Below are 16833 nucleotides of genomic sequence, written 5' to 3'. Positions count from 1 at the left end.
TTGTTGCGCTTGGGTCAACCGCTGAAATGGGAGATGGTATGTAAGGCGGCTTATCACGCATGCCTCCACCAAGCGCAGCAGGTCCTCTTCTCGAAGGCCCGAGCGCCTGTTGGAGACCCTCCGGATGATGGCCAGAATTTGCTCAATCTGTCTGGATAGAAGGGAAACAGTGTAGTTTGACCTGCCATCCGCTTGGACGTGTAGGCCGAGGATACGAACACGATCAACCTGTGGTATCGGTGTGCCATCCACGTGCATAGTGACAGGGGGAGTAGAGGAACGGCTCCGGGGGCGAATGATTATGAGCTCCGACTTTTCCGGAGCAGATCTTAAGCCGCATTTTCTCGCGTACTCGGAAACTGTATCGACTGCTTGCTGCAGTCGGTCCTGGATGGCTCCGTCGGAACCCCGTGTCGACCAGATAGTAATGTCGTCCGCATAAATAGCGTGGGCGACATCAGGGATCTGGTCGAGTAGCCGGGGGAGCCCTGCGAGAGCGAGATTTAATAGAGTAGGGGAAAGAACTGAGCCCTGGGGTGTACCACGTCCTACAAGGCGAATCGTACCGGATCGATGCGGTCCCATTCCTACGGTGGCTGTGCGATCTCGGAGAAATGCGCGGATATAGTTGTACATACGAATTCCACTGTGTGAATGTGCAGCATCGCGAAAGATGAGGTCATGGTCAACATTATCGAATGCCCCTTTTAGATCTAAGGCGATGAGTGCTCTCGTTTGGGCGGACGATGGAGGTCCTATGACTTCCTCCCGCAATTGTAAAAGCACATCTTTGGCAGACAGATGAGCCCGATATCCGAATTGAGAGTTAGAAAAGAATGATTTTTCTTCGAGGAAGGGCTGCAGACGCCGCAAGAGTACATGCTCCATGAGCTTACCAATGCAGGATGTTAGGGAGATGGGTCGTAAGTTTTCAACCTTAACAGGCTTGCCCGGTTTGGGGATCAGTGTGATGTCGGCGTGTCGCCATGCTTGGGGAAGCATGCCCTTGCGCCAGCAATCGTTGAAGATATGGGTGAGGTGGTTAATATCCGCGTCACTGAGGTTACGAAGGGTGGCGAATCGGATGTGGTCGGCTCCCGGTGCCGTGTTGCGGCGTAGGTCTTGTAGGATCACCCGCACCTCGTCAGATGTGATGTCTGCGTCGAGCAATTCGTTCGCCTCGCCTACATAAGGATAGTCAGGGTACTGCGGCGGCGGCGCTGTGGGTATGAAATGCTTCTCTAGCTCTCTGAGGAGTGTCGAGACATCGTCCCTGTACTTGTGCATTAGGATGTGCAGCTGTTGAAATGTTTTTCCCTTTGTTGTGGTGGGATCTGTGAGTGAGCGAAGAATCGACCACGTTTTTCCTGTGCTCAATGTGCCTGAGAGGCGATCGCAAAATCCTCGCCAGTTATTCCTCGTAAGGATCTCTGCGTACTCCTGAGATTCCCGTGTAATTTGATCTATACGTTTCCCAAGTTTGCGGTTGAGGCGTTGTCGTTTCCATCGTCGTGTCAACCCTCTGCGGGCGTTCCAAAGATGAAGTAAATGCGGGTCTACGTCTGGTGTCTCGGTTGTGGTGCGCAGTGTGCTCGTGGTGGCCTCTAGATCTTGTGCGAGAGAGTCAAGGCAGCGTTCGTACCCTTGGCGCTCAGGTGGGTCCTGGCGACGTTCCCTGAATTTCGCCCAATCCGTTATACGCACATTTCGCTCGGGCCTGCGCGCACCCCGTAATGACAAGGTGGTCGCCACAGTGTATTGGTCACTACCAAGGTGCTCCTCTAAAGGCCCGTGCGCAACGACTGGGCCAGTATTGCGCACGAAAGTAAGGTCAGGGCAGGTGTCACGAGATACGCTGTTGCCCATCCGAGTGGGGTGCTCTGGGTCGGTAAGCAGTGTGTATCTCATGTTACAGATGGCATTCCATAAGCGGGTCCCTTTAGCCTGCGATTTAACGTAACCCCATGCAGTATGCGGAGCGTTAAAGTCACCGGCCACCACACAAACCCGTCCAAACCTACCAAATTCTGTTAGTAGGTGCTGAAAACAGTGCGTTCGCGAACGGGGGGAACTGTATGCATTGAGTATAAAAAGACTCTCGCTGCGTTTACCTTGCGTAATTATTTCCAATATTTGGTGAGGGATGTCAATGTTAGTGGTATGCATGCGGCATGTAACATGTTTCGAAACTAAGGCTCCCACATGAGGAGAGACACCCGAAAGCGTGCTGTAGCCGGATAAAGAAGGGGTGCAATTGACTTCCTGTAAGAGGATGACATCGGGAGGGTTCGTGGATGTGGCGATATGCTGCTGTAGGGAACCTCGTTTTCGGCGGAATCCCCTACAATTCCACTGCCACACCACTAGTTGCTCCGTGTTACGCGGCGCCATCATCATCGTGAGAGGAAGCAGGCGGTCGTGCATAGGGATGCGGGTGCCGGGTGCCCACATTTGAAGGTTGCGGCCGAGAGCCTTGGTCGGAAAGCGCGCTTTCGTTGTTACCGCTAAGCTCAGGACCTTGCATGCGTGCGAAAGTGCACTCTATACATGATTTCACTTGCTCCGTAATCCCTATTTGAAGGACCTCCATTTGTCGTTCTATCCTGTCCAGAGCCGCCTGCATACTAGTGCTCATGTCTGTCACCAGCGCGTCCATTTGTTTTTGCAGGCGCTCACAGCGCGCCTCCATGTCACGACGTAGGCGGGCTATTTCTATTAGAGGATCGGGATTTGGTAACGAATTGGTAATAGGGGAAGGGGTAGGGAGAGATTTACGGGGCGGAGCGAGCTGTGGGGGACCCTCCGCCCGACCTACCTCCCGAGGTGCCTCCATTGCTGTTTTCTTCTCCGGGGTCCGCTGCACCCCTGAAGGGACCAGGGTCACCTTGGCTGGGGCGTTGGTCTGCAGGGCCTTCTTGTAGGGTTGTTGGGAAGATGGGGAAGGAGGGCGCTTCTCTGGGAGGCGCAACGATGCCTCGCGGGATCGGGACCGAGACTTGAACTTGCGACGGGATCTCGAACGGGTCTCTGACCGGACTTTTCTGGTCTCCTTCGTTGGGGCGCGCGACGTTCGGGTCTCCACCGTATCTGTGGTAGTGGTAGAGTCGCTGGAGGGTTGAAGTTCACGCTGCTCTTTCTCGAGAGCTTTCCGAACCCAAGCTTTGTTCAGTGTCTGCCTAGCACGCCGCGGGCAGTTTGGAACCGCTGTAGGGTGGGTCCCGTCACAGGATCTGCAGTGTGGGGTGCACGGATGTGACGGGGTGGGGTTGTCAGACCCGCACGTCGCGCAAATGACCACGTGCGGCGTAGGACAGTAATCAGCCCAATGGCCGAGCTTGTGACATATCTTGCAAACTAGTTGGCGGGGTCGATGGGGGTAGCAGCGGAGTTCTGCACCATAGAAACGCACGTAGCGAGGCACTTTAAGTCCTTCAAATGTTACCAACGCAACGTTGGTTTGACCCATCATTCGTGCTTGAAGTATTTGAGTTCCAGGAGCCACAAGCTCATCCACTAGCTTGGAAGACGGTGTACCGGGCAAAAGGCCAGGAACAATTCCCTTGCATGAGTTGTCTGGGGCCGCAAAATATGTCGTGATGGGATAGACCCGCTGACCAAGGTTCAGCTCCCTCACCTTGTACAATGCGTCGGCTACGTGTGACTGGGGTGTGCTGATGATTGCCAAGTTCTGCTGAGGTCGCAGTCGGAATATGATGTCCTGACGATCATCGGTGGTCAAGCCGGCTGCACTCCATAGAGCACTGGCGAGTTCTGGGCGCGTCCACTTATCGAGACAAAGCCCTCCGTGAGGCCGCAGAATTATCTTTTCATCGAGCAAAGGAAGTTGAGGCAGGTTCTGATTCCGAATGCGCTTGCGTACGGTAGGCTGGGAGGCGTCCGGAATGCCCAAGATGCTCTCGGAGGGTTGCGTCTTAGCACGCGTTTGATGGATGCGTCGCTTATGTATGACTGTCTTCCAACAGCCACCTGTGTCGTCGTCAGTTTTGTCGTCGTAAATGTTCGGGCCAGCATCTTCCTCCATCCTTTCCCCGGTCGGAGTGTCCACCTCTCGCTGTTGGGAGGGAAAATTGGCGACGATGAGATCGGCGGCCACTCCCGCGGTATCTACCTCGGGCGTCTTCGTTGTTGTTGAGGAACGCGCGACGGCGTTCTCTATCGCCGAGTGCGTCTCCTGCTCGTTGGAAAGTGACGTTGCGGTAGATAAATTCTCCATCGAAACGGACCGGTGAATTGGCCGAAGGCCCTTTGCACGCCGGTTTAGAACATGGGCCTCGGAAGAGCTGGTCGCTTGGCGCTCTTGGTTCATGGTGTAGAAAACACGACAAGGCCGCTATGGCCCCGGCAGGGGCAGCCGCGTTGGAATTGCTTCAGAGCTGTAGAGGCGCGGGGAGCGGCAACAAAGTCCCGGGAAGAAAAGGCGGTCGGTGGGAAACGGCGAGAAAGCCGCTTCCCATACGACTCCCGGCGAAAGCGGCCCGGGCAAGGGCGGTCAAGGATGGTCGGTGAAGGTCGCGTAGTCTCGGTGGTTGCGGAGCGCGCCGACGACACGTCCGTTCACTTCGGCCGACCGATTGGAACTCACCGAAGAAAACATCGACCACCTGCTGTGCCACTGTCCACGGTACACTCCAGAGAGACAAGAACTTGCCAAAGCTTTCCGAACACTGGACAATCGACCGCTTTCTGTGCAGGTGCTGCTGGAACACCGCCCCCATCGCCCGTCGGCGCATAAAGCGGTGAAGGCGCTTTTGTGCTTCTTAAGGACGACGGGCTTGTGCGACTATCGGTGACTTTTAATGCAATTTCTGTTGGACCACACACGTCAGCGAATCCATCGCAATTTCCTTCTTCTCTTCCTTCCTCTCTCTCTCTCCCTGTTATCTTTGTTTCCCCTTTCCCATTCCCCCGGTGTAGGGTAGCAAACCGGACGTTATTCTGGTTAACCTCCCTGCCTTCTACTGATCTCTTTCCCTCCTCTGGCGTGATCCAAGGCTTACGTATTTTCCTACCAAGTTTCAGTTGCTTAAGCGGAAAGTTCCGTTTATATATTTCAGCGATGCGATCAATGAACATGTTACACGGCTTGTCAGCGCAATTAATCGCAAGAAGTTATTCGAAGTCAGAATTTAGCACGCCATTCCCGAAGGCATCTAGGCGAGCAGGCTTTATTATTTGAACATTTATACCTTGTTTTTTTTTTGCTGTGATAATTCTGTCTATCTAATAATATGAAGGTAGGAAGGTGGTCACTCAAGTCGCAGGTCATCACACCCGGAATGTTCTTTTCACTGACAGAGTTAGTAATAATTAGGTCTAAAAAGTTTCGCTATGTTCTGTGATCCTAGAAGGTAAATTGATTTGGTTTGAGCACCAGGTTGAAGTAATGAGCATATTCATAGTGGTTTTGGCTGCTGAATCTCCTAAGAAATCAATATTAAAGTCGCCAGCAGATAGAACAAAGTAACCAGCCTCAGAAATAAACGATAAGAAAACAAAGTTTTCAACATTTCCATCGGGTGGGCGACAACATACAGAGAAAACAGAATTTTTCACTTCCGCTGTCCAAACCTCCTAATCACAGCAAGAAACACAGAAACGAGAAAGCATTTCACATTGTATTCCTTCCTTCAGTAGCAACATTACGCCGCCGCCACGATGATTTGAGCGATTTAAGGAGAATGACTGGTAAGGTGTAAACCCGAAGTGACCATGATGATTTTTACACCACGTTTCGGTGAGCATTGTCACATCAAACAGAAATGAAAAACTCGTAATAAAATACTCGATAGCAACTTCTTCGTTACAAAGGGAACGGTCATTCATGTGAAGGCATTTCAAAGCGCTTATCTGATAGTCCGAGACAACAGCATTCACTTCATGTGGCAAGAGAAAGTTGTGACGTGTTGATTCGCACATAAAATATTAAAACAAGCAATATGATGAAGATTGACTGTTCAGATAGATCATGTCGGAAGGTCACGTTTACTGCGCACGACGACAGAAGAATCGCCGTCTGCCTTACGCAGATAAATCTTGCCATTTGTGAACCAGACATGTTTGTAGCCCTTTTTCTTTCCCAATTTCTTTGTTGTTAGAAACAGTTGGCGACATCGGGTTGTCATATTCTCTAGTATAAAAGTACTGCTTTTATTGTCTCTTAGTTTCCGCCTATTTTCCAGCCATTTATCCCTGGTGGCTTGTCGGGCATATCGAACGGTTATTCCGGGACCTTGCCAGCTTTCGCCGGAAGACGGTGAACAGCATCAAAATCCAGTTTGCTCAATTCTGGGACCTCTAACAAACCTGCCACGCTGTTCACTTTCATTAACAGGTCTTCGTTCGGAGTAACCTGAATTCCATGAAATTGTAAGTTTAACCGACGGTTTCTCCATTCAAGTTCATTGATTTCAGTGAGCAGCTTTTCAGCCACCGTCTCGCTACATTGGGCCTTTTGCTCAAGCTTCTCTACCCTCGCTCTCATATTTTTTGTGTCGGTTTCTTGTACAGCAAAGAGATACTAAGGCAGCTATTCTACCCTGTCTAAAACCAGCTTTGCCGAAGAGGCACGTCATGGGTGTGCGTCACAACGGTTTTCGGCTAATGTCTGGCCCAACGTTGCTAGACTAGGTTCAGTTTTCAAACTCCCGTGACTGCGTGGACCCACCACCGATCCCCGCATCTCGTGGCGCTGCTGTCGCACTTTGCTCGGTCAGCACGGCGCGGACGGGGCGACGAAGCACCGTCCGTTGTTTATCTGTTTTGGCACGCTGTATACATGCTTGTTTTGCTGCAGTCTCGGTGCATTTTTGCGACACTCTTGTGGGTTTTAAATGCCGTGCGCGTTTTGAAGAGCTTACGGGTCGTATCATCCAATTTTATTTGGTGACGCGAATGCATATTTATGCTCAGTTCCTGCAGCGATAACCTACTTTGAATGTGTAAGTCTGCTCGCAAGGGGGCAAAGCTCACGTAGGTTTCAACATTGCACTTGTGAATGCGGTGCTCTGATGAAAGAAATAGCTAGCATCATTTTTTTTTTCATCCCGAAACGAAGTGCTGAGAGTGCGTATATGCTCTGTGTCCCAGCTAACTTCAGCCAGAGTTTTAAAATGTGGGAATGCCGCGTAGCTGGTCACAACCAAGGTAATGTTGTTGCCGTAGCTTGGAGATATTCAAATTATTTTAAATCCGGCTAGTTAGGTAATGCGTAGTTAATTGATGATTAATATATATATAATTATTCAATTGATTGTTAGTGGATTACCTAATTTAATCATTAATTGATTAATTCACCTAGTTAGATAATTCATCGCCACCACCAATAAAGGTCGAGGCTTCAACTCTCACCAACGACCGTGGGTTCGAGTGCCTTAATTAATTTACTGTGCCTTAATTAACTTCGCCTAATTCACTCTGCCTTAATCCACGCTGCCTTAACTGGCGTCGTGAACTGCCTCGATTGGTTCGCTTGGGCTCCCGTGACTTTTTGGACCATCGTGTGGTCGCGCTAACATCACCTCATGAGTCATACCATGCGTTCGCATTAATAATTAATTAGTACTAAGCAGCAACAGCTGATTACAACAACTAATAAGCTACTTACAGCTACTCACCAGCAACAGCTCATTCATAGAGCGCAGTGGACGGCCGGGGCTGCTGCGGCCTTCGACAAAGGACTCCACAGCGCATTCTGGGGCAGCGCAGCAGCATTTTCACAGCTACGTACAATTTTTTAATCAATCTCCTAAACTCGAGACTATACAAACATTTAAAGACGCATCGGTGAAAACACTTGCCGAGTACGTAAGTTGCGAAGTCGGAGGACCCGAGCCCCTTCGCAAACGCAGAGCTGCGCCCGCGTAGAGCTACCTGCGGTGCTCCCGCCCTCTGGCGGCAAACCAAGAAACGGGGGCACCTGCGATGTACGGCGCCTACGGAGAGTTTGACAACTGAACCTAGTCTAGTAACGTTGGTCTGGCCCACGCGTAGTGAGCCGGTAGTGACGCGATATGCCCCCTCGGCGGCTACGGCTAGCGCTGCCCCGCTATCTCGGAAGAAGGGGCGCCATCGACCCCCGCACTGGTCGCTTCGAGGGTCTCGTCCCCCGAGGCCAGGCCTTCACCGCGAATAAACCTCTCGCAAGAGCGTGTGTCTAGCACCCCGCACGAGGCGATGGACGGATCTTCCGGCCAGACGGCGCCACTAGCGCCTAAGGAGCGCCGAAATGCTCCGGACCGCTTCAAAAAAAAAGCAAAAAAAAGCAACATCGCATTACGGGGCCTGTAAAGGGCCCTATAAGACATTAAACACACAGCACAAAACTATTTCTGATATCGGCACTCAAATAGCTCACTAGGACGTCAGAGGTCTCCTCCATAATCTCGATCACGTAAGGAACTCCTCCGCAATTTAGTCTCAGGGCGCTCAGTGTCCAAGAAGCACACCTCAAACTTAGAGACAAATTTTCTCGGACAATGTTCTACTTTTCGTAAAGACCGCGATGACACTATCGTGTCATCCCGTGGTGCGGCTGTCATAGTCGACAGCGGTATCGTCTGCCGGGAAATAAAACTTCATACGCCCCTAGAGGCAGTTGCTCTCCGAGGGGTGTTGTTTTATAGGCTAGTCACTATCAGCTCTGTATACATCCCTCCGAACTATCAACCTAATAAAACGGAATTTAAAACTATATATATGAAATTCCTGCGCCATTAACGCAGAAAGTTGGGCTAGTTGGTGTTGATGCATTTGCTGAGACACGGTCACTAGCGCTAACAAGACTAACGGAAAAAACGTTGGGACAGGACAGAGAGCTATATAGACTTCAACTGACAGGATTTATTAAGAAAAAAACATGCAAGAAACCACCGTATGCTCAAATAAATGCTCAGACGGGCGCATAAACGAATGTGCCACGTAGGAGAAAACCACACGCGCAGCGAAGCCGACAGGCTATAGCGCTTTGTCCTGTCCCAACGTTTTTAAAGTTAGTTTTCTTAGCCGTAGTAATTATGTCTCAGAAATTCCTGCGCCATACAGAGTTGTCGGAGATTTAAAGGCAATAACGCTTTGCCGGGAGACTAGCGATGCGAGAAGTCGCCTAATTGCAGACTTTCTCTTTTTGTCAGGAGCACGTACAGTTACTGAGAAAGAGCCAACGTACTGCAGCGTGGTACATAACAGATATTCCTCCTTAGATTTAAGCATAGTGTCGAGTACGCTAATGCCGTACCTGGAGTGGTCCGTCTTCAAGAACTCTATGGGAGCGACCGCTTCCCAATCATGTTAAGCTTCACGAATCAAGATGTATGCTCGCCACACGTGCCCCGATGGAAGGTTGACTCGGCTAACTGGGAAGTTTTCAGAGAACGAACATAGTTAGACCGAGATGATATTGCCTCTTTTATAGTAGACGATGCGGTGGCCTATATAACAGGCTTTATAATTGAGGCTGCCACAAAATGCATCCGTCACACTAACGTGTTGGCGAATAAACGTATCCCGTGGTGGATTGAAGAACCTAAAAAAGTACGGAATAATCAAAACAAAGCTAGGAAACGACTTCGCGACTCTCCTACCGCCGAGAGTCGGCAATATTGCGTGTATATCGCTGGTTTCTTTCACGTTCGAAAAAAAAAATGCCTTTTTATGTAGCACGTATTAAGCAACAGTAAGTGGTATCGGGAGTTTTCCAGAAAAAAAAAAAATTACCTGAGTATCTCCAAGCGACGGCAAACAGCATTACCTTGGTTCTGTCCAGCTACGTGGCATTTGAATTTTTTTTGCGTTTGGCTAAAGTTACGTGGGGCTCCCTGTGTATGAGAACACGTTAAAAATATACATCCACCGAAAGATAAGCACTGATACATATATTCACTCCTTTCCAATCTTGCGGCGAAGATATTGGTTTTTCGTCTTTATCAGGGGCATGTCAGTATAAGTCAACTAGGTCAGGTGACAAATGTCTTAGGGTAACGAATTCATTGAACGCAAGAAATAAAAAAAAATGACGAAGGAACATAGGACGGGCAGTAAGGAAAATCAGTTCAGGGTGGCGGGAATGTAGATAGCTTTATGGAATCGGGAAGTATTAACACGTACCGTTTAGACTGGCTTAGAAACGCGACGTGTAATTGGAGGTATCCGAGAGGCCTAAGAAAGATAAGAAAAGAGCAGATTGGGTGAGGGAACAAACGCGCGTTAATGACATCTTAGTTGAAATCAAGAAAAAGAAGTGGGCATGGGCAGGACATGTAATGAGGAGGGAAGATAACCGATGGTCATTAATGGTTACGGACTGGATTCCGAGGGAAGGGAAGCGTAGCAGGGGGCGACAGAAAGTTAGGTGGGCAGATGAGGTAAGGAAGTTTGGAGGGTCAACATGGCCACAATTAGTACATGACCGGGGCAGTTGGAGGAGTATGGGAGAGGCCTTTGCCCGGCAGTGGGCGTAACCAGGCTGCTGCTGCTGATGATGATGAGAGGCCTTATTCTTGTTGGGGACTTCTTTGACTGACTCCTTATGATGATACTGATTCGACATGATTTGATAAGGCTACCTGCGAATTGATAATCTACCTGACACGGTGACTTACTAGCTGTGACGTTGTGCAAACGTGCGCGTCGTCAGAGGTTCACGTCCCTGCCGCGGTAGGAACGTTCCGATGGGGGTGGAATAAAAGAAACGCTCATGTGACGCCCTTTGCGTGTGCATTATTCTGAAACTCTGGGTGACCAAAATTAGCTCGGAACCCTCCACTATGACTTCTTATGGGTCCTTATTTTTCCGCAATGCTCAACTCTATATATACATGTGCGTGAATGTGTGTGTGTGTGTGTGAGGGCGAATCAGAGTTATTGTGCCTATTATTTGGACCATAATAGAGTACATACAGGTAATACACGTACTATTCTACGTACCTTACACTATTTTGACACATATTCCCCACACCGGTTCAGACATTTGTCCCATCGCGGCACTAAACTGGAGATGCCCCACTCGTGAGGCAGCGACGCACGCGATCTTCCCGAACGCTCATTGTGATGCAAGTCTTCACGGCCTTTTGCGAATTGACAACACTACCACTTCTCACAGCCAGACGCCTTTTCAATAACGTGGACTCCGTTTCCTTGTGGATTTCGATGGGCGTTCGTCACTTGCTCCATAGAAAACGAATCACACTTTGGTGCGCGTAAGCCGTATGAAGCACGACCGTCATGTTCCACAGCTGACAACAGCGCCGTGTCGTGGAGCTTCCGGCAAATAAGGCCGGCCCGCTGCAAGAAAGGTTCACTGCCGGGAATGGATATGTTGACTTCGCGTTTACAGCCGTGTGTTGGCTTTAAAAAAAGAGCCAAGGACTTTCTGATTCGACCTCGTATGTATGTACGTTTGTTTCTGTTTTCCCACCAGCCTGAGTCACTCTGTAGTTTATGTTCGAATGATTAGAGAATCAGGCTGCTGTGCTGAAGGAACCGGGTTGAATACCAGCCGTCGGACTAGCTTGGCCCATTGAGTATGTGGTAATGTGTACATATGCGCCCCTCTTCAACGAACCACTTTCCCGCCGACATGCGGGAAAGTGGACATGGGGGAAAGTAGATACAGAGCTTTTGTACGTACCGCTCTTTCACGGGTTTCTTTAAAGCCAATTTGGGTCACTGAGCACGTGCCAGTAGGTGTGTGTTGCTCTTCAACGAACGTCTCTGACGCGAACTTGGGCAACTATGTATGTGGCACTCGGAAGGTGCCGCATACAATCCTTTAAATTTCTCCGACGCTGGCCGGAACCGAACCCGCGTCACAGGGTTTCCTCGAGGAGAGCAACACGATGCTTTAGCGAGCAGCGTCACGAATGCATTGGGCATGTGCCGCTATTTGATGAAGCTCTCGACAACTTGGCACATCGTGTATGCGACATTGGGTGTGCTGCAATTGAAGGAACAATTTTCAGCGTTCGCCCGCACCTGCGTGCCACACTTCTCGTCGTGGGAGGCCGCCTGTGAACTTCTTGGCAGCGGCACTGCATGACGCAGCGTGTTTCGAAAAAAGTGCGAGGGAGCAGCCCGGCTACCGCATGACGGGCTTCTCAGCGTTCGCACGTTGCAGCGCGCCATGCATTTCGGGCGAAATGTGCAGGATTCACGGCGGCGCCACTAGGGGGCACCAGATGTTCTTAGGCAAGCGTGAAAGAGGAGTCATGCTGTAGTACACGCCTCATACATAACTGGTTTCGACAGTGGCAAGACGTTGTGTGGCCATGTTGATACAATGCTAAAATCATTACCGTCGACAGTCCTCGTCAAATGGGTTCTGCCGAACCAGAAAAAAAAAGCAAACTAAAATGCCTCATTGCTTGCGAAAATTCCGGCACAAGCCATCTGACGATGACGGTCGGCGGCAATGCGATTACCATTAAAGCAGTGAAGCGACCCGCCGTATTGCGACCTCTCATGTGCAAGCCGCGTACTGCAGCCAGACTCCTCTCTCACGCTTCTCTGGAGACGCGTTGCCCCATCTAGCAGTGCATTCACAAAGACTTCCTTCGTTTGCGTGTTCTCCGATATTTCCCCGGTGCAGGGAAACGCTGGTAATCGTTCCTTCGAAGCCCGTTGGCATACGCGGCCGTGCGCAAAAGCGCCGAGCTGCCGCCCTTGGGGAGCCCGCCTGACGCGCGTTCGGATCCGCCCAGCACCAAAAAGATATCTTAAGATATCTTTTTGAACATGAAAATGATTATCTTGAGACATACACGGCAGATAACAAAATAAGAGAATGCGCTCATAGTCTGATGGTTGGTGGAAAACAACAAAGTGAGCATTGACGACGTGACTGCCAACAACTACATCAAAACGATTACGGCACATAGTAGGTTAGGAGGTTAATAGCCGCCAAGCATCCGATAAAGCGGCACTGCAAATAGGGAATTTTAGTAGCAGCTTTCATGCGTAAAGAGGCTAGATAGACAGACACAATGTGACTGATGTAGGCTACAAATGCTAATCATATTAAGAAGAGTCTTAACCATTGATGCTGTTCCTTTCGTGCGCAGACGTGGCGAACATGTTCTTCGTGGTGCTGTTCACGCTGGAGATGCTACTGAAGCTGTACAGCCTGGGCTTCCAGGGCTACTTCGTGTCGCTGTTCAACCGCTTCGACTGCTTCGTGGTGATCAGCTCTATCCTGGAGACGGTGTTCACATATACCGGCCTCATGCCTCCCCTAGGAGTGTCCGTGCTTCGTTGCGTCCGCCTGCTGCGAATATTCAAGGTCACCAAGTGAGTAAACCTCACCGAATGCGCAACTGTATGAACAAGTAACAGCATATTGACCCGGGCTTTTTTTTTAACACGAGGTGTACACATAGGAGCCATTCGTTTCAAGGAAGATGTGTATAACTTACTATGCAAGATCAACACAGTAGACACTAAGCTGCCATGTCTTAGGAATTTCATCTCTCACAGCTACGCACGTTATTCTTGTAACAATCAGAGAAGGATGAGGTTCATCACCTGAACTCGCCGATTAGCTTCTTAATTGAAAGCATTAGAGAATGCGTTCTATTTGCGATGCTGCAATTTTCAGAGTACAGTGAAAATGTATGGAGAAAATTATTTGTTTTCTAGTTAACTTCTCTGGGCACTTGGTAAGAATGTAGTGAAGAAAGATGTTGACCTGAACAGCTGTATATTTCACCGCCCGCCTTAAAGATATTTCCGGCGTTGGCGCTATACTCACGATAAATTGGTTGAATGGCCGTTCAATGGTATGCGTCCTGGGTGTTTTCAACTTCGAAATGAAAACACGTTCCCCAAAGGTGTTGATTAGAAAGACAAACGTAGTTTTCGGTTATTTCTCCTATACACTAGTCACTACCACTGAGATCACGACTTCCGCATTCGTTGTTCGAGAAGAAATTGCCTTCATAATTGTTGTGTCATCATCATCATCATGATACCCTACTTTATGTCCACTGCAGGACGAAGGCCTCTCCTTGTTATTTCCAATTACCCCTGTCCTGAGCCAACCGATTCCAACTAGCGCCTGCGAATTTCTTTATTTAATCACCCCACATGGTCTTCTGCCATCCACGACTGCGCTTTTCTTCTCTTGGCACCCATTCTGTAACCCTAATGGTCCACCGGTTATCCAATCTACGCATTACGTGACCTGCCCAGCTCCATTTCTTTACCTTAATGTCTATTAGAATAACGGCTATCCCTGTTTGCTCTCTGATCCACACCGCTCTCTTCCTGTCTCTTAACGGTATGCCTCACATTCTTCGTTCTATCGCTCTTTGCGCAGTCCTTAACATGTTTTCGAGCTTCTTTGTCCGTCTCCAAGTTTCTGCCCCATATGTGAACACTGGTAAAATGAACTGATTGTACACCTTCCTTTTCAATAATAATGGTAAGCTTCCAATCAGGATATGACAATGTCTGCCGAATGCGCTTCAACCCATTTTTATTCTTCTGTAAATTTTCTTTTCATGATCAGGGTCGCCTGTGAGTGACTGACCTAGGTAAATGCACTCATTCACCGACTCTAGAGGCTGACTGGCGATCCTGAACTCTTGTTGCCTTGCCCAGCTATTGATCATTACCTTTTTCTTCTGCATATTAATCTTCCGCCCCACTCTTATACTCGCTCTGTTAAGGTACTCAATCATTTGTTGCAACTCGTCCCCAGTGTTGCTGAACAGGACAATGTCATCTGCAAATCGAAGGTTGCTGAGACATTCGCCGCTGATCCTTACACCTAAGCCTTCCCAGTTTAATAGCTTGAATACTTCCAAGCACGCAGTGAACAGCATAGAAGAGATTGTGTCTGCTTGTCTGACCCTTTTCTTTATAGGTATCTTCCGACTTTTCTTGTAGAAAATTAAGGTAGCTGTGGAATCTCTGTAGATACTTTCCAAGATATCTACGTAAGCGTCTTGTACTCCATGATTACGTAATGCCTCTATGACTGCTGGTATCTCGACTGAATCAAACGCCTTTTCGTAATCTATGAAAGCCATATAGAGAGGCTCATTGTACTGTGCGCATTACTCGATTACCTGGTTGGTGACATAGATGTGATCCATTGTAGAGTATCCCTTGCTGGAACCTGCCCGTTCCCTTGGTTGACTAAAGTCCAGTGTTGCCCTTATTCTATTGGCGATTATCTTGGTGAATATTTCATATAATATTAGAAGTAAGCTAATGGACCTATAATTTTCAATTTCTTTAATGTCTCCCCTTTTGTGCATTAGTATAATGTTGGCGCTCTTGTAGTCGATAGACAGTTAGTATAACGGGCCGCTAGTTTTCCAAGCATTATGTCTCCACCATCTTTGATTAAATCGACTAGTATTCCATCTTCGACTGCCGCTTTTCCTCGTTTCATGCCTTGCAAGGCCCTTTTAACTTCATCGCTAGCTACAGAAAGAGTCTGTAACCTGTTCCTTACTACTTCAAATTGAGTTATCGTGGCTGCTTTGGGTACTGGACAAGTCAGTATAGAATTTTTCAGCTGCTTTTACTGCACCTTCGAGATTGCTGATGATATTACCCTGCCTATTTTCAGTGCATACATCTTGGTTTGTCCAATGCCTAGTTTCATTCTCACTGTTTTCAGTGAGAAGGAAACTCACTTTTTCTTTGTTGTGTGGAGCTCAACAATTCCATAGCCTGGCCTTAATCAGATATTATTAGTGTTATTATGCTCGTAAACAAAAGCGATCACATAGATAAAGAAAGCAAACAGAGCTAACTGGCGAATGGCAGCCTACTGGCTGGCAACCCTTGGTTGAAGAAAGTATCGTCATTGATGTATACGAAAGATAAGAAAAAAATTATGAAAAGAGATAATGAGTGAAGAAGCGGATGGAAAATGAGACAGAGGTGTATGAAACCGCCGCGCACATTTCTGTGTACTATATTTCTGTATCTTCGAAAAGACTCTTCTGTAGTATTGAACATCACTGAAACTACTCACTCTCTTTTGCGCTTCAGCCTCGCCAGAGTAAGCCTAGCGCACTCATCGTGATTTACAGCGGGAACAGTGTGGCTAGCCAAATTCGCAGTGCACTTGCACCCACCGCGCTTTATTGCTTCTGATCGTGATAAATCAGTGAGGTGAAGCGTTCTTTGCCGCAGGAGAAACAGCACAAGCTGGTGCATCGAAGCGCTGCAGCTTGAGAGAGCTCATTCACAATGCAGCAGGAAATGAGAAAGAAAAAAAAAAGTCGCAGTTTCACCCGAAAGGCGAAGCCTCGATTGCGATATCAAATTAGTACGCACCTTATACGAAGCAAAGGTAGTAGTTTGATCGATTATATAAACTTGGAAACATTCGCTTGCTAACTGAATTTACGAGCATGGTGTAAGCGCACACAAGCAAACATAAACACATCACACTCGATGAGCCATGCGCGTGACGGAGACGGCGCGTTTCCTGTCTTTCGAGCGCGAGATTGAGCCGCGATCGCCGGCTCACGTTCGCACGTTTTCACTCACACATACAACATACGGCACGCGGTGACAATTTTATCGTCCTTGGACTTCACACGGAACCTCACGGCGACGCCGACGTCAGAAATGCGCTCGGAGTGTACATATAATTGGTGTCGCAATAAAGGTAACGTTGGTAGCGTGGACGAACGTCAGCGTCACGCAGAAATCTGATAGGCTGCCGCTTTGCTGGCCTTTCCACGCTTTTCTATGAGGTTTCACGGCTCCTATTGTGGCGACTGGGAGTCCTAAGTGTGAAATGTACTTTGCTCGTGGAGGTGAAAGGGAACTTGGGGCTGGGCCCGATATCCAAGACGC

General features: G+C 48.8%; 1 protein-coding gene across 3 annotated transcripts in view; it reads left to right on the top strand.

The window, feature by feature from the left end:
• LOC126529666 (muscle calcium channel subunit alpha-1-like) overlaps window positions 1-16833 on the top strand; it is a 607411-nt gene that overhangs the window by 449639 nt on the left and 140939 nt on the right. For all 3 annotated transcript variants that reach the window (XM_055069938.1, XM_050177179.2, XM_055069937.1), the window contains exon 14: window positions 13074-13299. In XM_055069938.1, coding sequence (XP_054925913.1) covers window positions 13074-13299 — 226 coding nt within the window. The remainder of the gene's footprint in view (window positions 1-13073; window positions 13300-16833) is intronic.

This window comes from Dermacentor andersoni, chromosome 9 (genome assembly GCF_023375885.2).
Source record: "Dermacentor andersoni chromosome 9, qqDerAnde1_hic_scaffold, whole genome shotgun sequence".
Taxonomy (NCBI): Eukaryota; Metazoa; Arthropoda; class Arachnida; order Ixodida; family Ixodidae; genus Dermacentor; species Dermacentor andersoni.
Note: the sequence above shows the minus strand (reverse complement) of the source record. Positions and strands in the feature narration are given on the sequence as shown.